Source organism: Sardina pilchardus, chromosome 5, assembly GCF_963854185.1.
Source record: "Sardina pilchardus chromosome 5, fSarPil1.1, whole genome shotgun sequence".
Taxonomy (NCBI): Eukaryota; Metazoa; Chordata; class Actinopteri; order Clupeiformes; family Clupeidae; genus Sardina; species Sardina pilchardus.
The window spans coordinates 35,162,524-35,188,840 of record NC_084998.1 but is presented as its reverse complement, the minus strand read 5'-3'; the positions used below and the strand labels follow the sequence as shown (position 1 = coordinate 35,188,840).

The following is a 26,317-nucleotide window of genomic DNA, read 5'->3' as shown; positions in this document are numbered from 1 at the left end:
TCTCTCTCACACACACACACCCCGAATGTGCACAAATGCACACACTCACTCTCACACACACACACACACACACACACACACACACACACACCGAATGTGCATGAACGCACACACGCGCACACACACACACACACACGCACGCAGCACATGCAGGCACAAGACAGATGACGTTAGCCTAAAGCAATGGCAATGTTTTAAAAAACTAAACTTTCCATTCATTAGTTTTTTAGCAGTGTCCATTTTAACGTCTTCCGCTGGACATCTAAACAATGGCATTGTGGGGCGAGCTTACTCTTTTGCTTTTGGGCCCGTATTCACAAAGAATTTTAAGGCTAAAAGTAGCTCCTAACTGGCGAATTTAGGAGAAACTCCTAAAAGTAATGGGCGTGTCGCTCCTAACTTTAGGACTCCTAAGTTATTCACAAAGAATTTTAAGCCTAAAAGAAGCTCCTAAGTCTAGGACAGCTAAAAAGAACTCGAGAGGACTTCTAACTCACTAAGACCTATTCACAACCCGCTTTTAGTGGCATTTCACCTCGCGATGTTTTGAAATGAACGTGCAGTGCAGGAGCTGTCAAGGGAATAATTGTGCATTGCAACTAAGGATGCAAATGCAATAATGCCACTGACAACCAAAACCACCATTGCATGTTAACTAAATGTAACGTCTCATTGTGCCTAATTAAGTTAAATCATTTCTCCTCTTTGCAAATGTAGGCTACGTGTTTTCATACAGATTAATTTAAAACATGTAGCAAAGACACTGCTCCAGTCCGTAGTGTTACATTAAGCCTAGGCTATGTGCTTTACTCTTTATTCATTTAGTCTATGCCTATTCATCATCTTCCATCCTTCACAGCCTGACATAGTGCACGCATTCCCACCAGCTAAGACCTAACACCTGTCACTCAACTCGTCATGGTAGGGGACATGGAGGTATTATATATAACTGGAGAGCGTGACTAAGTCCCGCCCTCCATACAAATGAATGGCCGATGCTAGGCTAGTAAATCCGGCCAATTTTCGTCAACGCCATATTGAACACTGGAGCTCCGATCCAGCGCCAGTCGGCTCTGACCATGCGCAAAGTTCCAAAGCTGGAAATGACGCATGGACATTCTGGAAAAAGAGAGTCATACTCCAGTTCAGAGGGTGGCGATAATGCACATACCTTGCTTGCCGCGTAACAACAAGCAGAAAAAGTTGCTCGGGAACGCACACCTGAGTCCAGTGGAGTGTCGCACAGAGTAATGATTGGCTGTAGGTACCCGTTCACCAACATGTACGCGCATGAGAGCTAGTGCCCAACACGGATTTTTGTGCACGGAGCTGGTTCTAAATGCTCCATGAGGCGCCATACTTGAAAATGGCGCTTGCTAACTTGCCGAAGCTAATCAACACGGCCTTGACCCCCTGGTAGGGGAGGTTCGCCATCATTCCCGCGTTATAATCATCAACCAATCAAGGTGGTCACTTTAATCAAGCTTGTGCATGAGTAATGACGTCAACCATAGCAACGAAGACTCAATATTAGTTTAGGAGTTGTCATTTCCCCTTACTAAAAGTAGGTCTGAGAGGCTTTGTGGATAACTTTTAAGAGAAAATTCCTAGCTAAAATCTTTTAGTGTGATTTCGGAGTACTCTTATGGCCTGTGCAGACTACACGACTTTTTTGTCTTTCACGATTATCTTTTACGATTGTCCATGTCAGACTAGGCGATCAGAGAACCACAAAATCATGCAGTGTCGTGGCCGCAAGAGTGGCCACATTACAAGATCATTTATCGTAGCCTTCTCGTCGTGTGTCGTCACAGTATCAGTGTCAACACGGGAGTCGTAGGAGATTCCCCAAAAAATCTAACATGCTAGACTTTTGGTCGTAACGTCTTAGAATGTCGCAGACAATAAATCGCGGGTCGGTGAACATGTCAGATTACAAGACGCTTCCTCCTTCGAACGTCGTTCCCGACTTTGAATATTCGGACCGACAATGGAAATTTGTCGGCCACGACACAATCGTGGCAAAATCGGGCTGAAATCGTGTAATCTGCACAGGCCATAAGTGCTTAGATAAAAAATCTTTGTGAATACGGGCCCTGAAGTCCAGTTTTAACACTCTTCAAGTTTAAGTAAAAACACAATTTAGGCGAAAATGGACAAAAATGTGTTTTTCTGAATGAAAATACATCAACTAAGCTGTAGAAGAAGTATTTTTAGTCTAAGCAGTTTAACACAGGTTATCTACAGTATCACTGTAGATAGTAGTTTGAGTATTTTCTTAAAGAGACCCTATGCAACTTTCTGCAGGAGACGATCGCTCTTTGTTTACATCTGGAAGTCTGAGACGAAGAACCACGCTTGCAATTTATATATTTAAATATAGCCTATACATAAATATACACGCTAAAGCTGTCGGGGAAGCTCTGCAGAGAAAATGCAAGCATAAAACGAGCGAAAATGAACAATGAAACCGAAACCAGAGATGAAATCGCCAATCCTGCATAGTTCCTCTTTAAAGTTTTATAAAATTGGATTATTCACCGTCAAACATCAAAAATGTTTTTGCTGGCCCCAGCCGTGTCGCAACTGGCTGGGCACCTGCACCGCACGCCGGCGACCCGGGTTCGATTCCCGCCCCGTGGTCCTTTCCGGATCCCACCCCCGCTCTCTCTCCCATTCACTTCCTGTCTTTCTCCACTTTCTCTGTCAATAAAAAGGCATAAAATGGCCAAAAAAATCTATTTAAAAAAAAAAAAAAAATGTTTTTGCTCACTTATCGAACTCTAGGGGGGACGCTGCATAACCCAATTTTATGAAACAGTGGCATGTTGCCATAAGACTTATGCCATGAGATGCCATAAGTCTGGCCACAATTTGTTTTTCAACATTTTATTTATTAAAAGGAACTTGGAACATGGGAAATAATGTTTTTTTTTTTTTCTCTAATCTTCTAGGATACAAGTGAGTTCATGACGAAACAGAACATTTGTAAGATGGCTGCCCAAAAGAAAAAGATCTTGGAACTGAAGAGTAAGGTAGATGTTTTGGAGCGGGCAGTTAATATCATGTCAGTGCAGTTTGAGCATGAGAAGAACGAGATCCAGGAGAAAGTTATTCTCAGAACACAGACCAACTGTGCAGAACTTGAGAAGATGCAGAGGCTATTGGAAATGCGTGAACGTGAAATGAGTCGAATCAAGCGCCTTGCTGGCACTTTTCTGGAGCAGCGCACCGAACTAGAAATCTTCTTTCATGGGGCCCTGGAACATGTGAAACAAGAGATTCTGTCCAACCGCTTGCAATATAGGTGAAACATTTCTTCTTGTTCTTTTGTTTATATATATAACTAGATATAGAAAGAAAAGCTTATGAAGCTTAATTCTAAAATCTACAGACAGGAAGCACTGGAAGCATACCAAAGGAGGATGAGTGATGCACGAGCAGGAAGACAGGAGTATCCACACATCCGTACCTTTCATAGGAAGCCCTATTCTACCAATAGTGTCTTCACTGACTTGGAGGAAGCAGAAAAATGGTGAGTAAAGCTGATTGGTATGGAGATCCTACCATCCTCTGTCTGGGCCTTGCACTTTCAGCAGCTATCATTTAAAAATAAATATTTCTATGAATTCCCATTGATGCCCCATGTTCCAAGGCCATCCTGGACAGGCACCATGGGTGCGTAGTATGCCTCCGAGCCGATCACACGCAGAAGCTTCTCTGATTGGCTCGGAGGCAGACTACGCACCCGTGGTGCCGGTCTATGTCTGGGATGGCCTTGGAACATGGGGCTGGGCATCAGTGGTAATTCATGGAAATTACTCTACAGTATTTTTGACAACTGTAGAGCTCCCTCTAGAGTAACAATATATTTATATTTTACTCTGCTGTTGTAAATAGCAAACGAGTCACAAGCAAATTCTCGTGACTTATCCCCCCTGTACACAATAAAAATGCTTTTGTTGTGGGGGGGAAGGATTGACAGCAGGCAAAAATGATCTCCAAAGAGCTATATCTATGTACTGACATGGTTATATTAAGGTGAAAATCTTGCAACTTTATTTCTGTATGCCTGGCTTGATGATGTTATTTGTTTTAGTTGGAAAACACTGAATTTGTTAACAACTATGTGTCTGTGCCAGATGTGGACTATATTAGTTAGAAAATGCTACCCAACATGGGAGCAGCAAGTTTGGACCAGTCATGGGAAATATTAGATAAGATCTTGCTGGTTGCAAGGAGGGATAATGTCACATGGATAAATGTAGATACATGGAGAAATGGAGGTAGACAGACAGATGGTGAGTATCACTATGCTTTGCTTTAAGATCTTTGGATACAGTTTGCAGTCCGTTAATAAAGTCTCTGGAGAGACACAGGATGTGTTCTGCCCCTGCTTGTGTGTGTGAGGTTGCTAGCCGGCTACACTTGCTTGGCAGTTAGACAACAGTTTCCCCAAGACAGACGCTGATGTTCCTTTTAAGTTTTTACTTGGAAACACTGTAAAACTAAACATACAGTACATACAAAGTATAGCTTAGTTACTTGAAATTACATCAATAAGGCATACGCAATCACGTAACATTACAACTTCATTACATACACGGAGGGATTAGCTTACGGCTAATATGAATGGTGAATTACATTGAGCTGCTAACAGTTAGCATATTCTACATAAAATACACATTCAAAACGAACTTAAGTCCATACAAAAGGTTCCACATAAGAAGAACGTCTTTGTTTACAATTACAAAGTATAAAACCAAGAAATACTTACAGGCAAATGTTTTCTGGCCGTGTAATACTGAATGGTAAAAAAACGTGTCTGAGTAACTCATCAATGTTATTGAACTATCTACGGAAACACCGCAGGCACAAAACGCTATACTGCATTTGCTTTTGACCACTAGAGGTCACCCTAAACCTAAATGTAACAACAAAACAGCACACTCCCCGCCTGTTATAATACATTAGAACACTATTCCCCTTTCACAAGTAGAACAACTTCTGAAACTGGCCTAGAATACACCTTCTGGGTACCCTGTCTAACCACCTTTACTTCCACTTTGCGAACTTTAGAGTCTTTGCTGGGAATGGCGTTCACCACCACTCCGACAGGCCAATCATTCCGCTTGACCTGTGCGTCCTTGAGCAACACGACATCTCCTTCGCTCAGGTTTGGCTTGTTTTCATGCCACTTTCTCCTGGGTTGGAGTGACACCAGGTATTCCTGATGCCAACGTTTCCAGAATGCATCAGCCAACGCCTGTACTTGCTTCCACTGCTTGTTGTAGAGGTCTTTGAGGTCATAATCTCCCGGAGTTGGTGACACTGGCTCAACTGTGTTAGAATAGAATGAATAGAATGTATACTTTTTTGATCCCGTGAGGGAAATTCAGTTCTCTGCATTTAACCCAATTTAACCGAATTAGTGAACACACAGCACACAGTGAACAAACAGTGAGGTGAATCACACAACCCAGAGCAGTGAGCTGCCTGCCCAACCAGCGGCGCTCGGGGAGCAGTGAGGGGTTAGGTGCCTTGCTCAAGGGCACTTCAGCTGTGGTGGACTGGTCGGGGATCGAACCGGCAACCCTCCGGTTACAAGCCCGATGCGCTAACCAGTACACCACGGCTGCCCCAAATGTTATGCCTATGTTAGAAGCATAGCAGGCGTCAGGACAGTGGGCATGTTTGGATCGGATGATACAGGAACTATAGGTCTGGTGTTCATTATGGCCATGACTTCGGACATAAGTGTGACCAGAACCTCATGAGACAGATGGGGAGCGTTTGTCTTTAGCAGCAGTCCATCCAATATCCTGCGTGCAATGCCTATCATCCGCTCCCACACTCCACCCATGTGTGAGGAGTGGGGAGGGTTGAATGTCCAGGTGCTGCCTTGATCTTGGAGCTAAGCTGTCAGTTCATGGTCCTCAGATTTGATCTGAAGTTCCTTACATGCCCCAATGAAGTTTGTCCCCTGGTCAGAACGAAAGAGGCGGACAGGGCCACGAACAGCTGTGAATCTTCTTAATGCATTTATGAAGCTTGAGGATGACAGAGACTCAAGCACTTCGATATGCACAGCTCTTGTAACCATGCAAGTGAAGATGACCGCCCAGCGTTTACTCTCTGCAATGCCACCTCGGGTTCGTCTGGAGCTTATGGTCCATGGACCAAACACTTCAACACCTACATTTGTGAACGGAGGACCTGGGTTGAGTCGATCAGGAGGTAAGTTCGACATTTTTTTTTCTTCCTTTTTCCCTCTCAGCTTGTTACAGGTTACACATTTACGTATGATGCTTGACACCAGTCTCTTGCCTCCAATCAGCCAAAGTCCAGCAGAGCGAACAGCGCCTTCTGTAAGATGCCTGCCCTGATGTACGACCTTTTCATGGTAGTGCCTCACTAATAAGGTAGCTATGTGATGCTTCTTGGGGACTATGATTGGGTGTTTCTTCTCCCAGGGTATGCCTGCCAAAGTGATGCGTCCTCCAACTCTTAGTAGGCCATCTGTATCCACTATGGGACTCAGTTTTCTCAGAGGACTGGACTTAGAGACGATTCCTCCACTGGAAAGGTGTTTTATCTCTTCAGCAAACACAGTGTGTTGAGCATTTCTGATGAGTGCTAATTTTGCTTGTGTCAACTCATCTGCCTTGCTGTTCGGGCTTTTTGTGCAGGATCTGACCTTATGTATGAGCTTGGCCATGGCTCGACAGAGTGTTTTCCAACTGGAGAAGCGTTCGAATCGGTGAGGCCCAGCTCACCTTCGAAGGCTTTGGTTATGAAAGCTTTGACCTGTGGCCGTATGTCAATGTCTGCATCAGGGTCTATGAGTTTGAATGTCTCTGGCTGTGAGCAGGTGTCTCTGGACAAGAAAGCTGGGCCCTTAAACCAGTTGGTGTCTTTCAGCATGGCTGCTGGCACTGAGCGGTTCCCATGGTCTGCGGGGTTGTGTTCTGTACTGACAAAGCACCACTGTTTCGGGTTGGTGGACTTCCTGATGCGAGCGACTCTGTTGGCCACATATACATAAAATCTTCTGCTTGTGTTGCTGATATAGCCCAATATGATCCGGCTGTCTGTGACTTTGTGGATGTCTGTGTCCAGTTCATCTGTGATTAAGTCCACCAATTCAACAGCCAAGACAGCAGCGCAAAGCTCCAACCGTGGAACAGTGTGTGGGGGATGTGGAGCCAACTTTGACTTGCCCATGATGAATCCAATGTGAGTGTAACCTTCTTGGTCTGTTGCTTTGAGATAGGCCACTGCTGATATAGCCATGGTGGAGGCGTCAGAGAAGACACAGACTTCTCTGCATTTTGTGGAGCGCAGAGAAACAGGCACATAGGGTCTTTCAATCTGAAGCTGCTCAAGTTCACAGAGTGAGTCTGTCCATAGTCTCCACTGTTCCTCTTTGAGTGCTGGTAAAGGTGCATCCCATTCAGTCTGTTCAGCAGACAGCTCTCTGACTAAGGCCTTGCCTTGGATTGTTACAGGTGCTACATATCCTAGGGGGTCATAAAGGCCATTAACTGTGGACAAGATTCCCCTCCTAGTGAATGGCTTCTTCTCTCTAGACACACTGAAGGTGAATGTGTCAGACTGTAAGTTCCAGGTAAGTCCTAGACTGCGTTGTTGTGGTAAGGGGTCTACAGTTAGCTCCAAATCCACCAGGTTTTGGCTCTTCAGGGGGAAAGGCATCCATCACTGCACGGCTGTTAGAGGCTATTTTGTGTAATTTAATACTTGACTCTGCTAACATTTCTTTTGTTCTTTTCAGGATAGAGATGGCTTCGTTGTCAGTAGGGAATGAGGTGAGTCCATCGTTGACATAGAAGTTTCTCATGATGAATTGTTTAGGTTCAACACTGTGTTCTTTTTCTCCATGCAGGGCTGCTCGTCTCAGGCCGTAGATAGCTACCGCAGGGGAAGGAGAGTCTCCAAAAACATGCACTTTTATGCGGTATACCATCAAACCACAGGAACCTCAGGAAATCGTGATGGTCTTCACGGACGATGAAGCAGTAGAACATCTGTTGGACATCAGCTGAAATCGCTACAGGCTCTTTGCGAAAACGCATGAGGACCCCCAGCAGTGTGTTTTTCATGTCAGGCCCTTTAAGAAGGACATCATTGAGAGACAGGCCTTCGTGCTTGGCACTGGAATCGAACACCACACATATCTGGTCTTTTTTCTGTGGGTGATAGACACCGAATATTGGTAGGTACCACCGTTCCTGTTCTGAAGTTAGCGCTGGGGCGGGCTCTGCTTGATCGGATTGGAACATTGCTTGCATGAAACGGAAGAAGTGTTCTTTCATGCCTTGTTTCTTCTCTAGCATGCGGAGCAGGGATGTGAGACGGTTGACAGCATGTTGTCTGTTGTTGGGTAGACGAGGCCTGTTCGACCTGAAAGGCAGCGGTGCTACCCAGCAATTTGCTTCGTCCATGTAGACCTCTTTGTCCATGATGTCAAGGAAAAGCTCATCTTCAATGGACATGCCAAGCTTGTCATCATGCTGTGTTCTTTGAAACACATTTCTGCCCAAGCTGTCTACTTCATAGCTGAGACTGGCTGCATAAGACACACTTGGAGATATCTGGGGTGCGTTTCCCGAAAGCATCGTAAGCCTACGATGATCGTAAAGTCCCTCTTACGACCGTCTTAAGGTTTGCCGACTGTTTCCCGAAACCATCGTAGCTTAAGAGCATCGTGAAAACACTCCTAGATATAGGAGTGATCCAGAGTTCTCGTTACTGACTAAGAGCGTCTTAACGCTATGCCTCAGTGGAGTCACCAGCAGGACATGCAGGGGGATTACAACTAAGAATATAATGATCCAACTTACGTTACCATTCTTTATTGTATTTACTTGTGATGATTCAGATTTTAGCGTGCAAAATAGCATTCATTCAATGTACATAATGATGTTATTAAAACAAGAATAGCCTATATGAAACGAGACGTTGCCAGAAAAGTTTGCCATTATCTTTTTGTGTAGCCTTTTATTTTTCTATTTTTATTAGGCTTATGAGGTAGAAACAGAGAAAGGAATATGTGACTGTCTGTGCTGCGTCAAAATATATTGTGTTATTAGTATTAAGCCCTATTCGCACGGGATTAGTATTACCTGTGGACCTTTGGTGATTTGTGATAATTGCGGAGAATGCCTGAGATCTTAGTCCCGTGCGAATGTGCCATGTCTGTAATTTGTAAAGTGAAAATTCCACCGCAAATTACCTACTGTATTTCGCCAAACACAGACGTCCGGTGATAATACTAATCCCGTGCGAATCTGCATCTCAGTGATTGCCATTGCAATTGCATATCTTTTCTACTTTCTGCGTTGTTTTCGGACGTTAGCATACGACATATCCGGGTGTAATGTCAGTGAAAATAGAGTTATTTACAGACTTTGCTTATCCCGTGCGAATGCGCTGCAAGTAACACAGAGGTGGGGTGATAATTTGAAAATGACCAGAGGTCCACAGGTAATACTAATCCCGTGCGAATAGGGCTTTAGTATGTTATTTAAGCCTACACATTTCCTAATTTTCTTATCAACCTCTTTATTCAAACGTCTGCTTAAGTGACACCTCGAAACATTATTGCACAGCACACCGTGCTCTCACAAGTAGGAGAACAAGCAAAGAACTCGCATAAACGAGAAGAGTAAGCTAGCGGAAGCCTGTTACATATCTTCCAACAAACATAAAAACGGGGCAACAATCTAATGTTGAATAATAAAAAGTATAATTGGAATGCTTACATGCAGATGTCAAAGGTTTTCTATTTTCGTATTGATGTTAATTAATGTAGGCTATAGATCCGAAGACGGTGGCTTAGCTGTGACGTGCAGTCACTTGACATCACCATCAAATTAGGGGATATTTCAGAACTTTTATCGTGGACAGCTCCCTTAAGAGCATCTTAAGAGCAGTGCACGCGCGTTCACACTACGAGCATGTTCGGGAAACAGTCGGCAAATCCTAACGATTGATCTTAAGATGAATCGTAGAAAACCCTCGTAAGAGTGTCTATCCATCGTTATCGGGAAACGCACCCCTGGGGTGGTACAGGTGTAACGGTATGCAGGCTGGAAAAGCAGACCCTTGAGGCACACACACAACACGAGAATACTTTTATAAAAGTCAAGTTTTATTAAGTTACAAGGTTTTTTAATACATGCACGTTCCCCCCGTTACACAGGGTTGTCGATCTTTTCCTTTACTATTAACCTGCTGGTGCATGGACTGAGGAAGGAATGGCGCCCGCTTGTTAACAGACTGGTCCTGAAGACACTGACGCCGGTGGCTTTGTGTGTTCTTCCCAGACACACGTCTCCTATTATTACCCATCCAAGATCGAGACGCTGGGCGAACGGTGCGTTGGGAAGTCCACTGCATTGTTCTCGTACTTTGTGCACCTGGATTAAGTCTCGCCCAAGGAGAAGTCAAATTGAAGCATCTGGATCCAGGGCTGGGATTTTGTCTGCAAGGTGCTTAAGATGAGGATGGTGTCTGGCTACCTCTGGTGATGGTATTTCAGACCGGTCGTCTGGCAGCATGTCACACTCAATTAGAGTAGGCAGGGGAATGTGAGCGTTGCCATCCAATGATTCCACGATGAAGTTGCTGGTGCGTCGGCCGGCAGTCTCGACCACCCCTGAGCATGTCTTCAGAGTGTATCTGCTCCTGCTCCTTTGACTCCGAAATGCTCAAAGAATTCTGTTCTGCCGAGTGACTTGTTGCTTTGCTCGTCAAGAATAGCATAGGTCTTCATAGCTTGGTCTCTTTGCCCTGCCAGATACACCAGAACAAGACAGATCTTGGAGCATGATTTTGAAGTGTTCACACTCCCACAGATTTCCGTGCATTTGGATGTTACAGACGGAACAACCTCCAGCTGCTGCTGCTGCTCCCCGCCATGATCTGCAGTACTCACATGGGCCTCAGTTTTCCATGAGGCGGCACCAGGGTGTAGCGCTGAGGGATGTCTGTTGCTGTTGCACTCTTTGCACTGCACAGGCTTGTCACAGTCTTTGGCGAGATGGTTAGATGATGCACAACACCTGAAACAGATGTGCTTCTCCTTCAGATAAGCTTTCCGTTCATCCAGTGTTTTGTTTCTGAAGCTGCAGCACTTTCTCAGTGGATGAGGCTTGTTATGTAGTGGGCACTGCTTGTCAGGATCATCATCTCTGCTGATGGCTGTTGTGCTGCCACTGTCACTACTACTTGTTGAGACTTCAGTCTTTCTTACAGCAACGATGTTCTCGCATACTGACTGGATGACTGGAAAACAATTTTTTCTGTCTTGGTGGCACACCATGCTCCCGTTATGCTGGCAAAGCTGGGGTCGTCGCGTGTTTTTGCTTGTTCGATGACAAAGTTTACAAAGACTATAAAGGGAGGGTAGGACACCTTGTGTTGTTCTTTGTAACGTGATCCTACAGTAATCCACTTTTCTTGTAGGTTGTGTGGAAGCTTCTGGACAATCGGGCTGACTCCACGGGAGGTGTTGAGATACGCTAAATCTTCAACCTTTTTGAGGAGAGCATTTTCAATCACCTCCGGTGAGCCATACACATCTTCCAGCCTTTGCCACAACATATTAAGGCCTGTTGGTGCATTTTGAATGTGTACTGCTCTTATTCTTTTTGCTTGTTCAGACGATGATGTACCAAGCCATAGCAGATCAAGCTCCTCTCTAGCAGAGAGCTTTAAGTCTTCAGTAGAGCTGAGGAAAGATGCTTTCCAGGCCCAGTAATTCTCCGGCTTGTCATCAAACTTTAGCAGGCCTGAACTCACCAGCCCACGTCGAATCAGGTACTTCCCTAGGTCTGTTGTAGCTGTAGTATTGGATGGGCTTGGGTCATACATAGGGAGTGGATGCACTGGATATGGCAAGGGAGGCTTGTAATCATTGCTGATGTGTCTGATTTTGTGGGGGACTTCTTTGTAACTGTTTGGTTTACTGTGTGCATTTACAGTACTAGTGACCGGATTCGACTTCCAGGCAATTTCGCCTCTGCACAAGTGTCGTCGAGCCAATTCAAGAAACTCATAGTCACTGATTTCACTCGATGTTGTATCACCTTCGTTCTCACAGCTCCTCACTTCACCGCTGTCCATGTTAGATTGGTGCACTGGTGTGTGTGTGGAGTTGTAGGTGGCTTTGCATCGGGTGGTGAGACTGTGGCTAATGTGCTGGCTGTTAGACTTAAACTCTGATAGGACTGGTGACCTGGATGTTGAGCAGGGGTCTGCACTGTAGCACTTTCAACATAAAATTCAGAGGGGGTCTGAGGCAGCATGTTGGTTTTAACGGGCTGTAATGGGCTAAACAGTTCATATTCCTCTTCCGCAGCTGCTTCTAATCGTTCAGCTTCAGTGATTGCGGCTGCTGCTGCCTTTTCTAGTTTCAGTTCATGCAAACTGGCGTGTAGTATAGATTGTTGTTTTAATAGCTCAGCCTCTCGTTTAGCAAACGCCAGCTCAGCCTGCGCAGCTTCTGCTTTAGCCCGGGCTTTTACTGCGAGGGAATTAGCTAGAGTGTTTACTGGTTCTTGAGCAGTTGGATATTTGTGACCTTGTCTCTAGTTCTTCAAAATCCATTTCTTCGTTTCTCTGTGTAATGATGATTGCGTTGTTGTTTTCTACTTACAGAACCGATGGTTAATGGCCGTCAGAAGAGTTGCCTTTTTACTGTTCTGCCCCCGCTCGTGTGTGTGAGGTTGCTAGCCGGCTACACTTGCTGGGCAGATAGACAACAGTTTCCCCAAGACAGACGCTGATGTTCCTTTTAAGTCTGTACTTGGAAACACTGTAAAACTAAACATACATACAAAGTATAGCTTAGTTACTTGTTGAAATGACATCAATAAGGCATACGCAATCACAACTTCATTACATACACGGAGGGATTAGCTTACGGCTAATATGAATGGTGAATTACATTGAGCTGCTAACAGTTAGCATATTCTACATAAAATACACATTCAAAACGAACTTAAGTCCATACAAAAGGTTCCACATAAGAAGAACGTCTTTGTTTACAATTACGTAATTAAGTATAGTAACTCATCAATGTTATTGAACTATCTACGGAAACACCGCAGGCACAAAACGCTATACTGCATTTGCTTTTGACCACTAGAGGTCACCGTAAATCTAAATTTAACAACAAAACGGCACAGGATGTATCCTTACTAACATTACCAATGAGCACCACACAGAGAGATTGGTGTTGAGAACACAGGTGCAGCAGCTAATCGGCTATTACGATGACAGTAGTTTAAAGTCACAAACGTTCCACTTTTAATTTTCAATGGGACATTTCCACTCATTTATGGGAAATATCTAGCCTAGCAAGCTAGACCCACATCAAGATGTAGGATCTAGAAACTCACGGTGGGATAAACGGTTGTCTTTCAAATTCCCTCTCCACGCAATAGGATAGCGCTAAACAAATCATATCCTTGTCTTCAAGTAGCAGGATGCTTAACAGTCGCAACTTCTGGTCGCATGTTAGTCATCATTATGTTAAACCCACCCACTGACTCTATACATGATGTGATTGGTTCGGTGATCACTGCCATAGCCCAGCTTCCAAGTCAAACGGAGAGTTGCTAGACTACTAGATTTCTAGAAATATCTTCAAAAGTTCTTAAAAAATACAAAACAAAACAAACAAAACAAAACAAAACAAAAAAAAAAAAAACAACCATGGAGCTTATTTATACAATGCTTTTACAACGTTTCTAAGATGTATATTTCCTTTACACTGGAGAAATCACATACTACAGCACATATTCATACCAACAAATTTGTGACTACAGAGTTCTGTTTTAGCATGAGTTTCCTCCATGAAAGAGACAGCTTCACAGCCTGTGGTTGAAATCCTTAAATTCGCAGATTTTTATTTTTGAGGCAAAAAACATTATAAATACCTGCCAGCGAATCTGTATTATGTAGCTAAGCTGCTGCCTAGCAGGTAAAACACGTTTACATTGCTATATAGTTCTGTAATATTATTCGATCAGAGTAGCGGCAATGAATCAGTGAATAAATCAAAATAGAGCCCTAAGGGCAGGCATAATGGGAATTATGAGAACCAATTAGACTGTAGGCTAAACCCGCTTTCAACCGCTAGCCATCTCCTGTTTTAAATTCCCTTTAATTGAATATTACATGGAAGCCTGTATTTTTTGTTTTTTTGAAGGACAAACATGCAAAGCACAAAAGTGGACATTGCTGAGCTCACCTGGGAACAGAAAGAAAAGGTCCTCCGGCTTCTGTTTGCCAAAATGAACAGTCTCAAATACAGGTAATAAGTATATTTAAGATGTATGATTAAAGTGGATTTTTAGAAGCGTATTCCTGATTTCCCTATAAAAAATACAAATACACGAGTAGGTAACTACGAGACATAGCGAGACAAAATAAAACGTGGCGCTTTTCTAAGCACGTACAGTGTTTCCCACAGATTAGAAGGCAATGTGTGGTGGTCGCCCGTCTTGGTCTGGGGGGGGGGGGCACAAAATGTAGGTGCACCCATATTTTATCGCTCTCCTGCCATATAATGTGAATGATTTTTTAACAAGATGTAAAGCTTGTCTTTATTTGAAACACACACACATTATGTAATTATGAATTATTACTCTATTATAGGCCTACATTCTATATACTGACATTTCTGATATTCATAACAGCAATCTTTATGCAGATTATGGCCTAGGCCTACTATTCATATTATAACTCCACCTCTTAAAGCGTAAGTTTGGCGGAAAATGAAAATAAAGCTATTTTCTGAATGAAAATACATCAACTAAGCCGTGGAGGAAGTAATTTTCGCTCATCACGCAGTACAGAGCTAGCACTGGCAGGACCTACAGCCCAAAATCGCAAACAGTGGGTTAGCATTGGGCTTTCAGCCATGCGCTTTCAAAATCGCATTTTTAAACCACTAACATTGCTCAAAACAGCGGCAAACCTCGTCAGCAGCTTGCTCTAGGTGTCTACACATAAAACGAAGCACCAATCAGTCTGTAAACTTTGGAATAGTCTGTATACACGTGGAATCAATTCGAGACCGCAACACCGTCTGAAGCACAGAAATGTCTCGCGAGATCTCACACGAGAGCTTGTGGACTTTCCTTCGTGAGGAACTGGAAGGGGTTAGTGTTCATAACAGTCTTCTTTTATAAACGTCGGGTTCGTGAGCCAAGTTGTTGGTGGTTCGTTTTATGTGTAGACACCTAGAGCAAGCTTCTGACGAGGTTTGCCGCTGTTTTGAGCAATGTTAGTGGTTTAAAAATGCGATTTTGAAAGCGCATGGCTGAAAGCCCAATGCTAACCCACTGTTTGCGATTTTGGGCTGTAGGTCCTGCCAGTGCTAGCTCTGTACTGCGTGATGAGCGAAAATTACTTCCTCCACGGCTTAGTTGATGTGTTTTCATTCAGAAAATAGCTTTATTTTCATTTTCCGCCAAACTTACGCTTTAAATTCAGCTGTCTGGTTGAAGCCTCAAAATATTGTAAGGAAAGTAGCAGGCTAAGTTTATCATACTCTACTGGTTGGACTGTTCAGTTTCTGTTCAGGTAAGCTAATACTTTTTCTCCTTGGGACAGGCCCCTTTAAGTCTTGGAGTTGAAAAACATTGGTATTGAGATGGTCAGTCAATAGAAAGTAAAAATAAAAAGTTTTCAGAGTTAACTCTCCCTCAGTTCTGGCACAGGGTTGTGTACAAATATCCTGTCCTTGGTCCCCATTCAATCAAAATGCTTTTACCTTTTAGTTTATGTGAAGCTGGCTTCTCTGCGCTCACGCTGAAAAAAAAAGGTGCATTCAAATCTGGCAAACAGCTGACGTTCATGGTGAACATATTTTTACAGTTAAATTATATTGATTCGGCGCTAATATTATATTCTAACTGTAATTGCATTGTTGCCTTAATCAAACTCACGTACACTGTATGTTCGCGGATAACTACCCCCTCAGACTGTTTGTGAGATCAGATATTCGCCGAGATCAAGGCCAACGAGGTTTAGAACCACTGGTGTAAACAACGTTTCGTTGCCAATTATTACCCCGGCTTATATTTGGGGATCGGCCTTTATTATATGGACCATGCCCCCCGGCTATTATCGGAGGCCCGGCTATAAATCAGGCAGGCAAACTCCTCACCTTTCGGCGAAATTTGCCGTTTTGAATAAAAAATTGGTGACTTACATGATTCGTGCAGATCCAATGAGAAAATATGTAGGGGGGGGGGGGCGCTACCGCATCTTGAGGTGTTTCTAGAGCCGCATTTAAAACATGTCTGATCAGCAACGGATGCGTGAATGTAGCCCCTATGCGTTTAATAAACATTGGTAATTGTTGACAAAGACGCAACGCGAACAGAACGCGCACGCCAAGTATAGCCTTCCTGTTGTGAGCGCAGATGCGTCTGAGATGTCAGGTGGAATAGTGGTCCTAGGAGAGATGCCGAGGGATTTCACAGGTTGGCAAGTTGAAACTTTCAACTTCTATTAGAAAAAGACGCTGAGATTAGTGTAGCAACGTACAATAGGTTGTTTTCCTCTAATGTTATGAAAGTTAGCGAAATTAGACAAAAATGTAGACATAACGAGTTCTTTTGATGAAGAATACGTGCAGTTTGAACCATCTAGATCGGGAAAAGGTGAAGCAAATAAGCAGACTTCATCAGTATATCAAAGGCTAAGCGGCAGTTGAATTAAATGTTCATAGAGTGGGCTGGTTTGTTTTGTCCAGAGACACAGTTGATTGACATGATAATGTTGTCTTTAAGAAACGTGGGCCCTGCTGTAACTCGAAGCACACTGCAGTGCTCACTGCCCATATCGTAAGCCCATCTTGAAAATATAGCCTATGTAACTCAAATGATTCGCTAGTAACGTAGCCAAAAAAAGTTGCGACTGCTTCAGACCGCACGTAACCGTTTGAGTTATGTGTGTGACTTGCGACAAGTTTCAGTTACACCCGGATCATTATGATTTACGAGTTTATAAGCCAGGCGTAACGTAAATTTACATTTGATTGTCGAGTTACAGGACCCTGATCAGTAGCCTAGTCTGTACCTACAGTTTAACGCGCACTCTTCTCACCTTTTTCACCCCTGACCAGTTTGCATGCCTGATAAATAGAATCCCGGCCTTAATTTGAGGATTTACGGTAATGTTAAAATGATAATTCTCCTGGAAATATGGCTCTATTTAATTGTTGTTTAAATGCACTATGATGAGTATTAAACTTTAGAGACAGCAGGCAGCTAAAATAGCTTTTAGTCTTTACTGGAACGGAGTGTCATAGAGTATTTGATGTTGTAGTTCTAGTTCACATTAGCATTACCAAAGGAGTGTCATAGAGTATTTGATGTTGTAGTTGTAGTTTCCATTAGCATTACCAAAGGTATAATGTCCTCTATTCTCACATGTAGCCACAATTAACCTTTACCTGCATGAATGAATTTCCAAAGGCAATAACTTACATAGAAATAGGCTGCATTGATCACCAATAAAAAGCAATCAACCATGAGAAGAGTAAAAACAAATTGAAATTGAATTGTAGAAATGTCAATCAGCTAAACTTGTTTTTTTCTGCTTGTAGTGGGAGACCTGGGGTCAGTTGTGACTGTGGACAGGGCATATAGTTTTACATGGCTTGTAGGACAGATGGGAAGGGCAACCTTAAAGCCAACAGCTATAGTGGCGATATTTGAGTCTATGGATTTGACGCTGTAACAATTCAGACTTATATTTAAGACATGAAAGCTACTAAACCAAGAAAGAAATAATTCGGAAACCAGTTGCGTTTAGATGACAGCTTGTTTAGTGATAACGTTACGTTGTGTTACAGCTTTCAATGAACCGAGTTCATACATACATACATTCAACAACAAACCCACAATATTAACTAAATGACTCCCACCCCAAACAACAGAAAATAAAGCTCTGTCCAAGCTCGCACATACAAAGTGCACCTGTAGTTTCAAATCTCCAACCAAAAGTCATATAAAGCGCTACCTCTCCAGGTGCGCACAAAGTCTCACGGAAAAGTCGCTCCTTGAAACAGAAAAGTATCCAATTGTCCAATTGTCAAAAATCCACAAAAATAAACTGTAGGCCTTCAACATAGAAAAAAAACACCGCTGGCTCACCACACCGAAGGCCTGTATGTTCCCAAAGGTCCCGCTGCTTTTCTCCTTCTCCCCAGACAGTATTCACTCCAGCGGGAGAATCGTTACTACATTTTCGCACAACAAACATTGGCCGCGTTTCCCAAATGCGATCTTTCTTAAGGACTTAAGAAGGCTCCAAAGAAGGAATCGCTAAGAAGGAGCGCTAAGATACGGGTGTTTCCCAAAAGCGTTCTTAACTGCCTTCTTAGGAGAACCTTAAGATCAAGCCAAAGAAGCTTCAAAAGAAGCTCTTAACGAGAGCTGTTCACCTCGGTGGTGCTGAAACTGAATCAATGCCAGGCAAATCGATCACCCACCCCTTTATAAGCGCACAAGTCACACGCAGCGCCCCGTGGTCCCCCTACAGGTGCAATTAGGCTACGCATGTATCGTGTGTGCGTGTGTGCGTGCGTGCGTGCGTGTGTGTGTGTGTGTGCAGGCCCGGGTGGCTAATCGGGAGATTCGGGAGGATTCCCGGTGGACCGTTAACGTTTCGGGCCGTTGTGAATATCATGAGCTTAATTATTGTTTCTGAAGATAATTTGCTGCGCCCTTGCGGCACTTCTTCAGCCTGGGCTGTGCGGTCGCGGCTCCTTACACCTACAGTATAGTCTGCCAAAAAACTCAAACTAACTGATCAAACAGGATGATTATCAATATAGCCTATGCCTATTTTTTTATTAGCTCAGGCCATTCATATATTAACTCATGCAAGACGCATCCCATCTCTCTTATAGATAGTGCGGTAGTAAGCATGTGATGTAGGCTAGTCTACTTTAATATATCCGAGAAGATGTAACCCTCCAGCCCATGTGGCCTGCGAGTGGGGTGCACGCATGCATTATGTAAACCGGACTTTTACATAGCGGACTTTGACAACGCCTAGAGTAGCAGGTGAAGCCTCACTGGATTAGGTTCAGCTGAGTTCAATTACATCTGTTTCCTCTGTGAAATGCCACAGGGTTGTTGATGTTTTTTTATATGTGAAGTACTATAAACTCATATGCAGATGTGTTGAACACTTAAATGTGTAATTCAATATAATTTTTGTCTATGTTTCTTGCGCCAGTGGTCCACAGCCACGAGTTCATTGCAACATTGAAAATTGTTTTATTGTTTAAAAAAATGGAGGATATACATTTTCCTGATGCAGCTTGATCACTAAAGCCTAGAAATCTAGGTGCCCCTAGCGGCAGGCTATAATCACTGTGCATTTGATCGCTAAGAAGGTGTTAAGAGTAGGTCAGCTCGATCTGACATTTCCTTCTTAGTGAAAGATCTTCTTAAGCTAAGAGCGACTCTGGGAAATGCGTTCTTCTTTCACAGCGTTCTTAAGAGCGCTCCAAAGAAGATTTTAGCGTTAAGAGCTTCTTAACGTGTTTATGGTAAACATTCCCTTTACCAAACTGAATGACTCACTACTCTTCCCGCTTCTCTAAATCAAAGACAGGTGTAACTCACGTGACTCATTACAGGTAGGCTACCAGGTGGTTGAAACAAAATATATATAAATATATATATTGTCGTTTTACACAGAAATCTCAGATAGGAGATAATTTCATACACATTAAATTAAAAATAAAGGCTTATCCCGACATTATTTAAGAAGGAAAGTAAATACAGTATATATTTCTCAATCATTATCCCCTCTCATTCAATTAGGACAATATCATGTGTACAAAACATATGTACAGGTTACAACGCTCAACAGAGAACAAATTTCTACTTTTTACTTAACAACTTTGTTGATGTCAGACACATGTCAGATGGCACCAATGGGCTTTGCTCCATTAAAAGTGGATTACATTACTGACATTTGACACGTTAAGCATCACTTGTGCCAGATGCCGACAGTGAGCATTGACCACAGCCCTAAGAAAATATTGAAATGGTACCTCTTGATATGTTTAGTTTTGGACTTGGATTATGTTTTGAACCAACAGTTCCATTGTGAATCTTTCTTGTATAAACTGACCATATGTTTCCACTGTAACTGCTCTTGCTCCTTAACAGAAAACCAGCCCAGATGTTGAAAGCTTTAAGTGAACAGGACCAAAGCAACAGTGCTACGGGGTAAGATCTATCAATCCGGATTTGTTATTTCATGTCAAATCAACCTAAATCTGGAAACATTCTTTGATTATCAAAATCATTAATTTATTCATTCAACCATTGCTTGATTTATTAATTTATTTATTTATTGGGAATTCATTGAGGGTAGTCCTCATTTTCAACAAAGCCGAGATTACAAGATTTTACAAGAGAGATTACACCAACACAATATTAACCCTCTGGAGTCTAAATCTCAAGGTATAGCTGACTGCCTCAAAGGGCCTGAAAAGGCCCCGGACCTCCCTCCAAGTGGAAAAATGAAAAAATGTTGCAGACATTTTCCAGAGGAAGCAAAAAATCAATGATCGTTTTTCATTAGATCTTCATGGTTGTGGAGAATGGTGATGCTTAGCATCTGTGAAGTGTTTTATTGTCAAGAAAGCTGATGGTGTAGTCAGAGAGGGTTAAAGCGGAGCGAGAGGCGCAAACGTTCGACCATTTCTGTCTGCGTTCTGTTTTCGGCAAAGGGGAGGGGGCGAAATCCCCCTTTAGGCAGACCTAGGAAGTGACGTTAAATTTGAATTGAACTGCTTGCCAATCTGACAGAGATCGATATCCCACTATGACGTCTTTGCGACACGCCTCTTTAAGCAGACAGGAACTGTTAGAATTTTGCTTCCATAGAGATGCATTATGTTGCTCTATCTTGTCAGTAATGAAGGATCTTTGGTGTAGTCTACAGGAAATGTAGGATAAATACATATCACACAATAATAATAATAATAATAACAATAATACATTTTATTTATAATGCACTTTACATCAAGTCAATGATCTCAAAGTGCTACAATGCACACACACAATAAAAGAACATAATTCGATTAAAACTAGCATATAAAATCATCATCATCATCATCATCAACCGTTTTTTATTCAGGGAAAATTGACTGAGCATCAAGCTCTTTTACAGCAATGCCCTGAGTCACAAAACATATAACAACAATAATCAAAATAATAAAACAAGAATAAGACAAATAATACATAAACAATTTATAAAGCAATAATAATAAAAACAGAGAGAAGAGAAGAGGGAAAAGTATGTATAAATAATAATAATAATAATAATAATAATAATAATAATAAAATAAAAGGTCTAAATATTAGTCAAAGCAAGAACATTTTACAACAGCCATATCATCAATCATACCTTTGAAATGGTCTAGTGACACAAACCTATCTAATTTGAATAATTCTTGGAATTTGTTCCATTTATTAGATGCAAAAAATGTAAAAGCTAATTTACCAAATTCTGATTTAATTTGAGGAGTTTGAAGAGATATAAAACCCTGTGAACGTGTATTGTGGCAGATTGATTTCATATTCAGAAGAGAAGTTAGGTAAGGAGGCAACTTTCCCAGTAATGCCTTATAAACAAAAAGGAGGCAGTGCCTTTCCCTCCTATCATAAAGGGAAGTCCATCCTACATTTTCATATAGTGTGCAGTGATGAGTTCTAAACCCATCACCAGTTATAAAACGTAGTGAACTGTGGTAAACTGCATCAAGTAATTTCAGAGTGGAAGGAGCTGCATGCATATACACAATGTCACCATAGTCTAGGACTGACAGTATGGTTGCTTGAATGATGGTCATTCTGCTTTCTAAAGAGAAACAGGACCTAATCCTGTAAAGTGCACCTAATTTAATTTTTACTTTTTTTGTAAGATCAAGCACATGAGTTTTAAATGAAAGTTTATTGTCTAGCCATATGCCAAGATATTTATATTGAGAAACTTGCTCAATTTTTGTCCCATTTAAGGAACTAATGTTATAGGCATCAAGGTCACACTTTCTAGATCTAGTAAAGATCATACATTTAGTTTTAGCTTCATTTAGAACCAGTTTAAGATCATTTAAAGACTTCTGCACACAATCAAATGCACATTGAAGATATGACACTGCTTGCTCTACAGATGGTGCATAGGCATAAAGGATTGTGTCATCAGCATAGAAATGCACTTTACAATTTTCCATTGAAGCACAGATGTCATTTATATACAATGTAAACAACAGTGGCCCCAAAATTGATCCCTGCGGGACACCATTATTTAGTCTCAATGGTTCTGAGATAGAACCTGACATGTCTACCCACTGTGTTCTATTAGAGAGGTAGTTTTGAAACCATGTAAATGAAACTTCATCTAGACCCAAAGAGGACATTTTCTTTAGAAGTAACCTGTGATTAACAGTGTCAAAAGCCTTTGACAAATCAATAAACAAAGCGGCACAGTGATTCTTACTGTCAACAACAGAAGCTATATCATTCATTACAGCAGTTGCTGCTGTAATTGTGCTGTGGCCAGCTCTGAAACCAGATTGATAAGGACTTAATACAGAATAAGATGACAAAAATGAACGAAGCTGGTCATTTACAAAGGATTCTAACATCTTTGCTAAACATGGGAGCTTGGAGATTGGCCTATAGTTATTCAAATCATTTGTGTCTCCTCCTTTGTGTAAAGGGGTCACTAGGGCTGATTTCCAGACTTCTGGAATAGAACCAGAGCTGAATGTTAAATTAAAGATGTGAGTCAAAGGTTCAGCAATGACAGGGGCTGCAATCTTTAAGAGATGTGGGTCTAACTGATCAGCACCCAGAGAACTCTTCATACACTTGAAATTACACAATCCATAGAGAACCTCAGATTGGCTTAATGGACTGAATGAGAAGGAAGGGTTATTAGGCCTACTTGAAAATAAAATCCTCTCTTTTTCAGGACTAGTGACACTGAGATTAACTTTAGTCTCTACAACACTATTTTGTTGATCAAACAGAGTACCACATTTGATAAAGTGGTTATTAAAAGCATTACAAATCTCCATTTTCTCATTTACCACTTTAGAATCCAGCATAATTTGTTGAGGAAGAGTGGTTGAAGAAACACCTTTAAGTGACTTAATCACTTTCCAGAATTTTGCTGGATTGCTACCACAGTCAGACAGATTTTTCAAATAATAGGTAGATTTAGCCCTTTTCACCAAGTAAGTGCATGAATTTCTAAGCTGTCTGAAGGTTTGCCAATCTTCAGCATTACCAGAGGATCTTGCTAATGCCCAAGCTTTGTTTCTTTGAGAAATAATCTCACCTAGATCATGACTAAACCAGGGGTTACATCTATTTTTTATTCTCAATCTCTTAAAATAAGCTAAAAAGCAGCACATAAAAACAGATAAAAAATTATCTTAGCTAAAAGCTTTTCTAAAAAGATTAGTTTTTTTTTCAGGCCTTTTTTAAAAAGAATCCACAGTCTGTGGTGCCCTTACAGGGGAGCTACACCAGATGCGTAACTGAAGCGTTCCGTTCGTGACGCGTAGGTTGCAGCCGGTCGCAGCAGTTAATTATCACTGTAGTCAATGGAAGTAGCTACACCAGACGCAACAGTGGCACGTACATTCGAAAAAAATAGACCCATCTTCTAAAATGGATTCGCGAACGGAACGCTTCAGTTATGCATCTGGTGTAGCTCCCCTGTTAAATAGTCAGGGAGAGCATTCCACAGACTGAGTGCAGCAGAGCTACACAACTATCTACAATCATCCAAAAATGAATGACCAGAGATTAATTTTCATAGAGCTATAAGGAAAAAAGGCATTTAAGCATGGCAAGAATATATTTTACGGATCTGTTGCGGCCTCCGACGCAATTTTTATTCGGAGCCATTATGTCAGGAGTAGGGGTTGTCTGGGAGTAGCAGACTTTAAATAACTTTTACGTTTATTATGTTAAAAGTTCAAATAAGACATACAGTGGGGAGAAAATGTATTTGATACCATGCTAAAGTTGCCTAAAAAGAGGAATATAAAATAATCAATTGACAATTGATCTTAATATCTTAATTAAAAAGAATGAGTAAAAATAAAACCGCAAAGTACACAAGGAAGTATTTGTAACTCTATGGGAATTTAACTCATAGGGTTAACATAGGGGCAGGCAGATTTTTATTTTTAAAGGCCAGCTATTTCATGGATCCAGGATATTATGCATCCTGATAAAGTTCCCATGGCCGTTGGAATTAAAATAGCCCCACATCGTCACATACCCTTCACCATAGCTAGAGATTAGCATGGTGCTTTTTCCAGTAGGCCTATTAGCCTGTTTGATGCTCATTGAGCTCAGTGCAAATCAAACAGGTTAGTAGGCCTACTGTTAGGTGTGATTTGTGCTATGAAGTGGTAAAACCAAACAAGCTCTCTGTAGAGGTTGCTTTTTTTTGTCATATTAAGTCCTTAATTTCATTATCCATATGATTATTTGCAGCATTGCAGATGAGTTTTCCCACCACACCTTCATCACCCAGGCCCCTGTACCAAACCAGACTGCTGATATTCCGGATCTTCACACCTCTTGATTTGCGGATTGAATGGATTCATACCTCGAGAACAGAAAGTCAACATCCTACATCATGATTACATCTTAAAAATTCCCCTGAATTGCTTCCATGAACATTTTGGAAATTAACATAGAGATGAAAATAATAATAAAAAAGGCATACTAAAAATACTGTACATTGTTTTCTTACCGTAACTTTCCATACAGTTTGCACACCTGTGAAATGTGGTCTCGGGGTGAGGACGCCGAAACAGCAAATTGTTGTAATGACCGCAAGCAATGTTCAGGCCAATTCATTTGTTAAATGTTTTGGGGGATTATGAAAACGATATATTTTTGGAATCCTTAGAACCTGAAGAATCAGGAAATCTTTGTTTGACAATTTCAGAAGTCATTAAATCAGTAATTTTGGGTCTTGAAAATGGTGTACTATTGCATTAAAAACATAACATAATGCTATACTGGTAGATAGGGTAACATTTTAAACTTTTATGTATCACCACGAAACGTTTCCAGTTATTCACCTACATTAAAGGGATATTCCGCCCTTTTTGGAAATACGCTCATTTTCCACCTCCCCTCGAGCAAAACAATCGATATTTACCTTGTTCCCGTTCATCCAGCCATTCTGTGAGTCTGGCGATACAACTTTTAGCTTCAGCCTAGCATAGATCATTGAATTGGATTAGACCATTAGCTTCTCGCCTGCTAGCTTCATGTTTAAAAGTGACTAAGATTTCTGGTAATTTTCCCATTTAAAACGTGTCTCCTCTCAAGTTAGAAAGTGCAATAAGACCAACTGAAAATGAAACCTGGCGTTTTTCTAGGCTGATTTGACATGGAACTACACTATCATCTGGCGTAATAATCAAGGCAACTTGCAAACGTACCATAGGCGCAGTGATATCGTACGCAGCATCTGAAAATAGTCCCCATAGACAACAAGCAGTAGTAGTGCCAGTAGGTTGCAAGTTGCCTTGATTATTACGCCAGATGAGAATGTAGTTCCATGTCAAATCAGCCTAGATAAACGCCAGGTTTCATTTTCAGTTGGTCTTATTGCACTTTCTAACTTGAAAGGAAACACGTTTTAAATGGGAAAATTACCAGAAATCTTAGTCACTTTTAAACATGAAGCTAGCAGGCGAGAAGCTAATGGTCTAATCCGATTCAATGATCTATGCTAGGCTGAAGCTAAAAGTTGTATCGCCAGACTCACAGAATGGCTGGATGAACGGGAACAAGGTAAATATCGATTGTTTTGCTCGAGGGGAGGTGGAAAATGAGCGTATTTCCAAAAATGGCGGAATATCCCTTTAAGACAAGATTTTTTTGTATGATTTTTTTTCTAAAATGTAATGTTTTAATATGCAAATGAGGCTTAATCTACTGAAATAGGCGCTAATTGCACAAACTTCCAAACTTGTATATTGGATGAAGCCACTCTAAAAGTTAACGTTGCAGTTGAATCAATAGTAGCTAGCTATCCTTTATGGAGGATTAAGGTTTTAGCACTTTATTATAAAATACTTAATAGTTCCTGATAAAAACAGTAACTATTAAAAACAATGGCTGAAAACACCTTCATTTATTTTTTCCCTTGATCAATAACCTTTTCCATGACATGGCAATGCTGCTGACTGTGGAATTTACTGTTT

At 41.6% G+C, this 26,317-nt stretch overlaps 1 protein-coding gene across 1 annotated transcript in view; it reads left to right on the top strand.

The window, feature by feature from the left end:
* LOC134079682 (basal body-orientation factor 1-like) overlaps positions 1-24,810 on the top strand; it is a 60,109-nt gene extending 35,299 nt beyond the window's left edge. Inside the window, exons 8-12 of the mRNA XM_062535770.1 lie at positions 2,955-3,307; positions 3,395-3,535; positions 14,237-14,341; positions 20,232-20,291; positions 24,588-24,810. Of these exons, the coding sequence (XP_062391754.1) occupies positions 2,955-3,307; positions 3,395-3,535; positions 14,237-14,341; positions 20,232-20,291; positions 24,588-24,678 (750 nt within the window). The 3' untranslated portion in view covers positions 24,679-24,810. The remainder of the gene's footprint in view (positions 1-2,954; positions 3,308-3,394; positions 3,536-14,236; positions 14,342-20,231; positions 20,292-24,587) is intronic.
* The last annotated feature ends 1,507 nt before the right edge of the window (positions 24,811-26,317 follow it).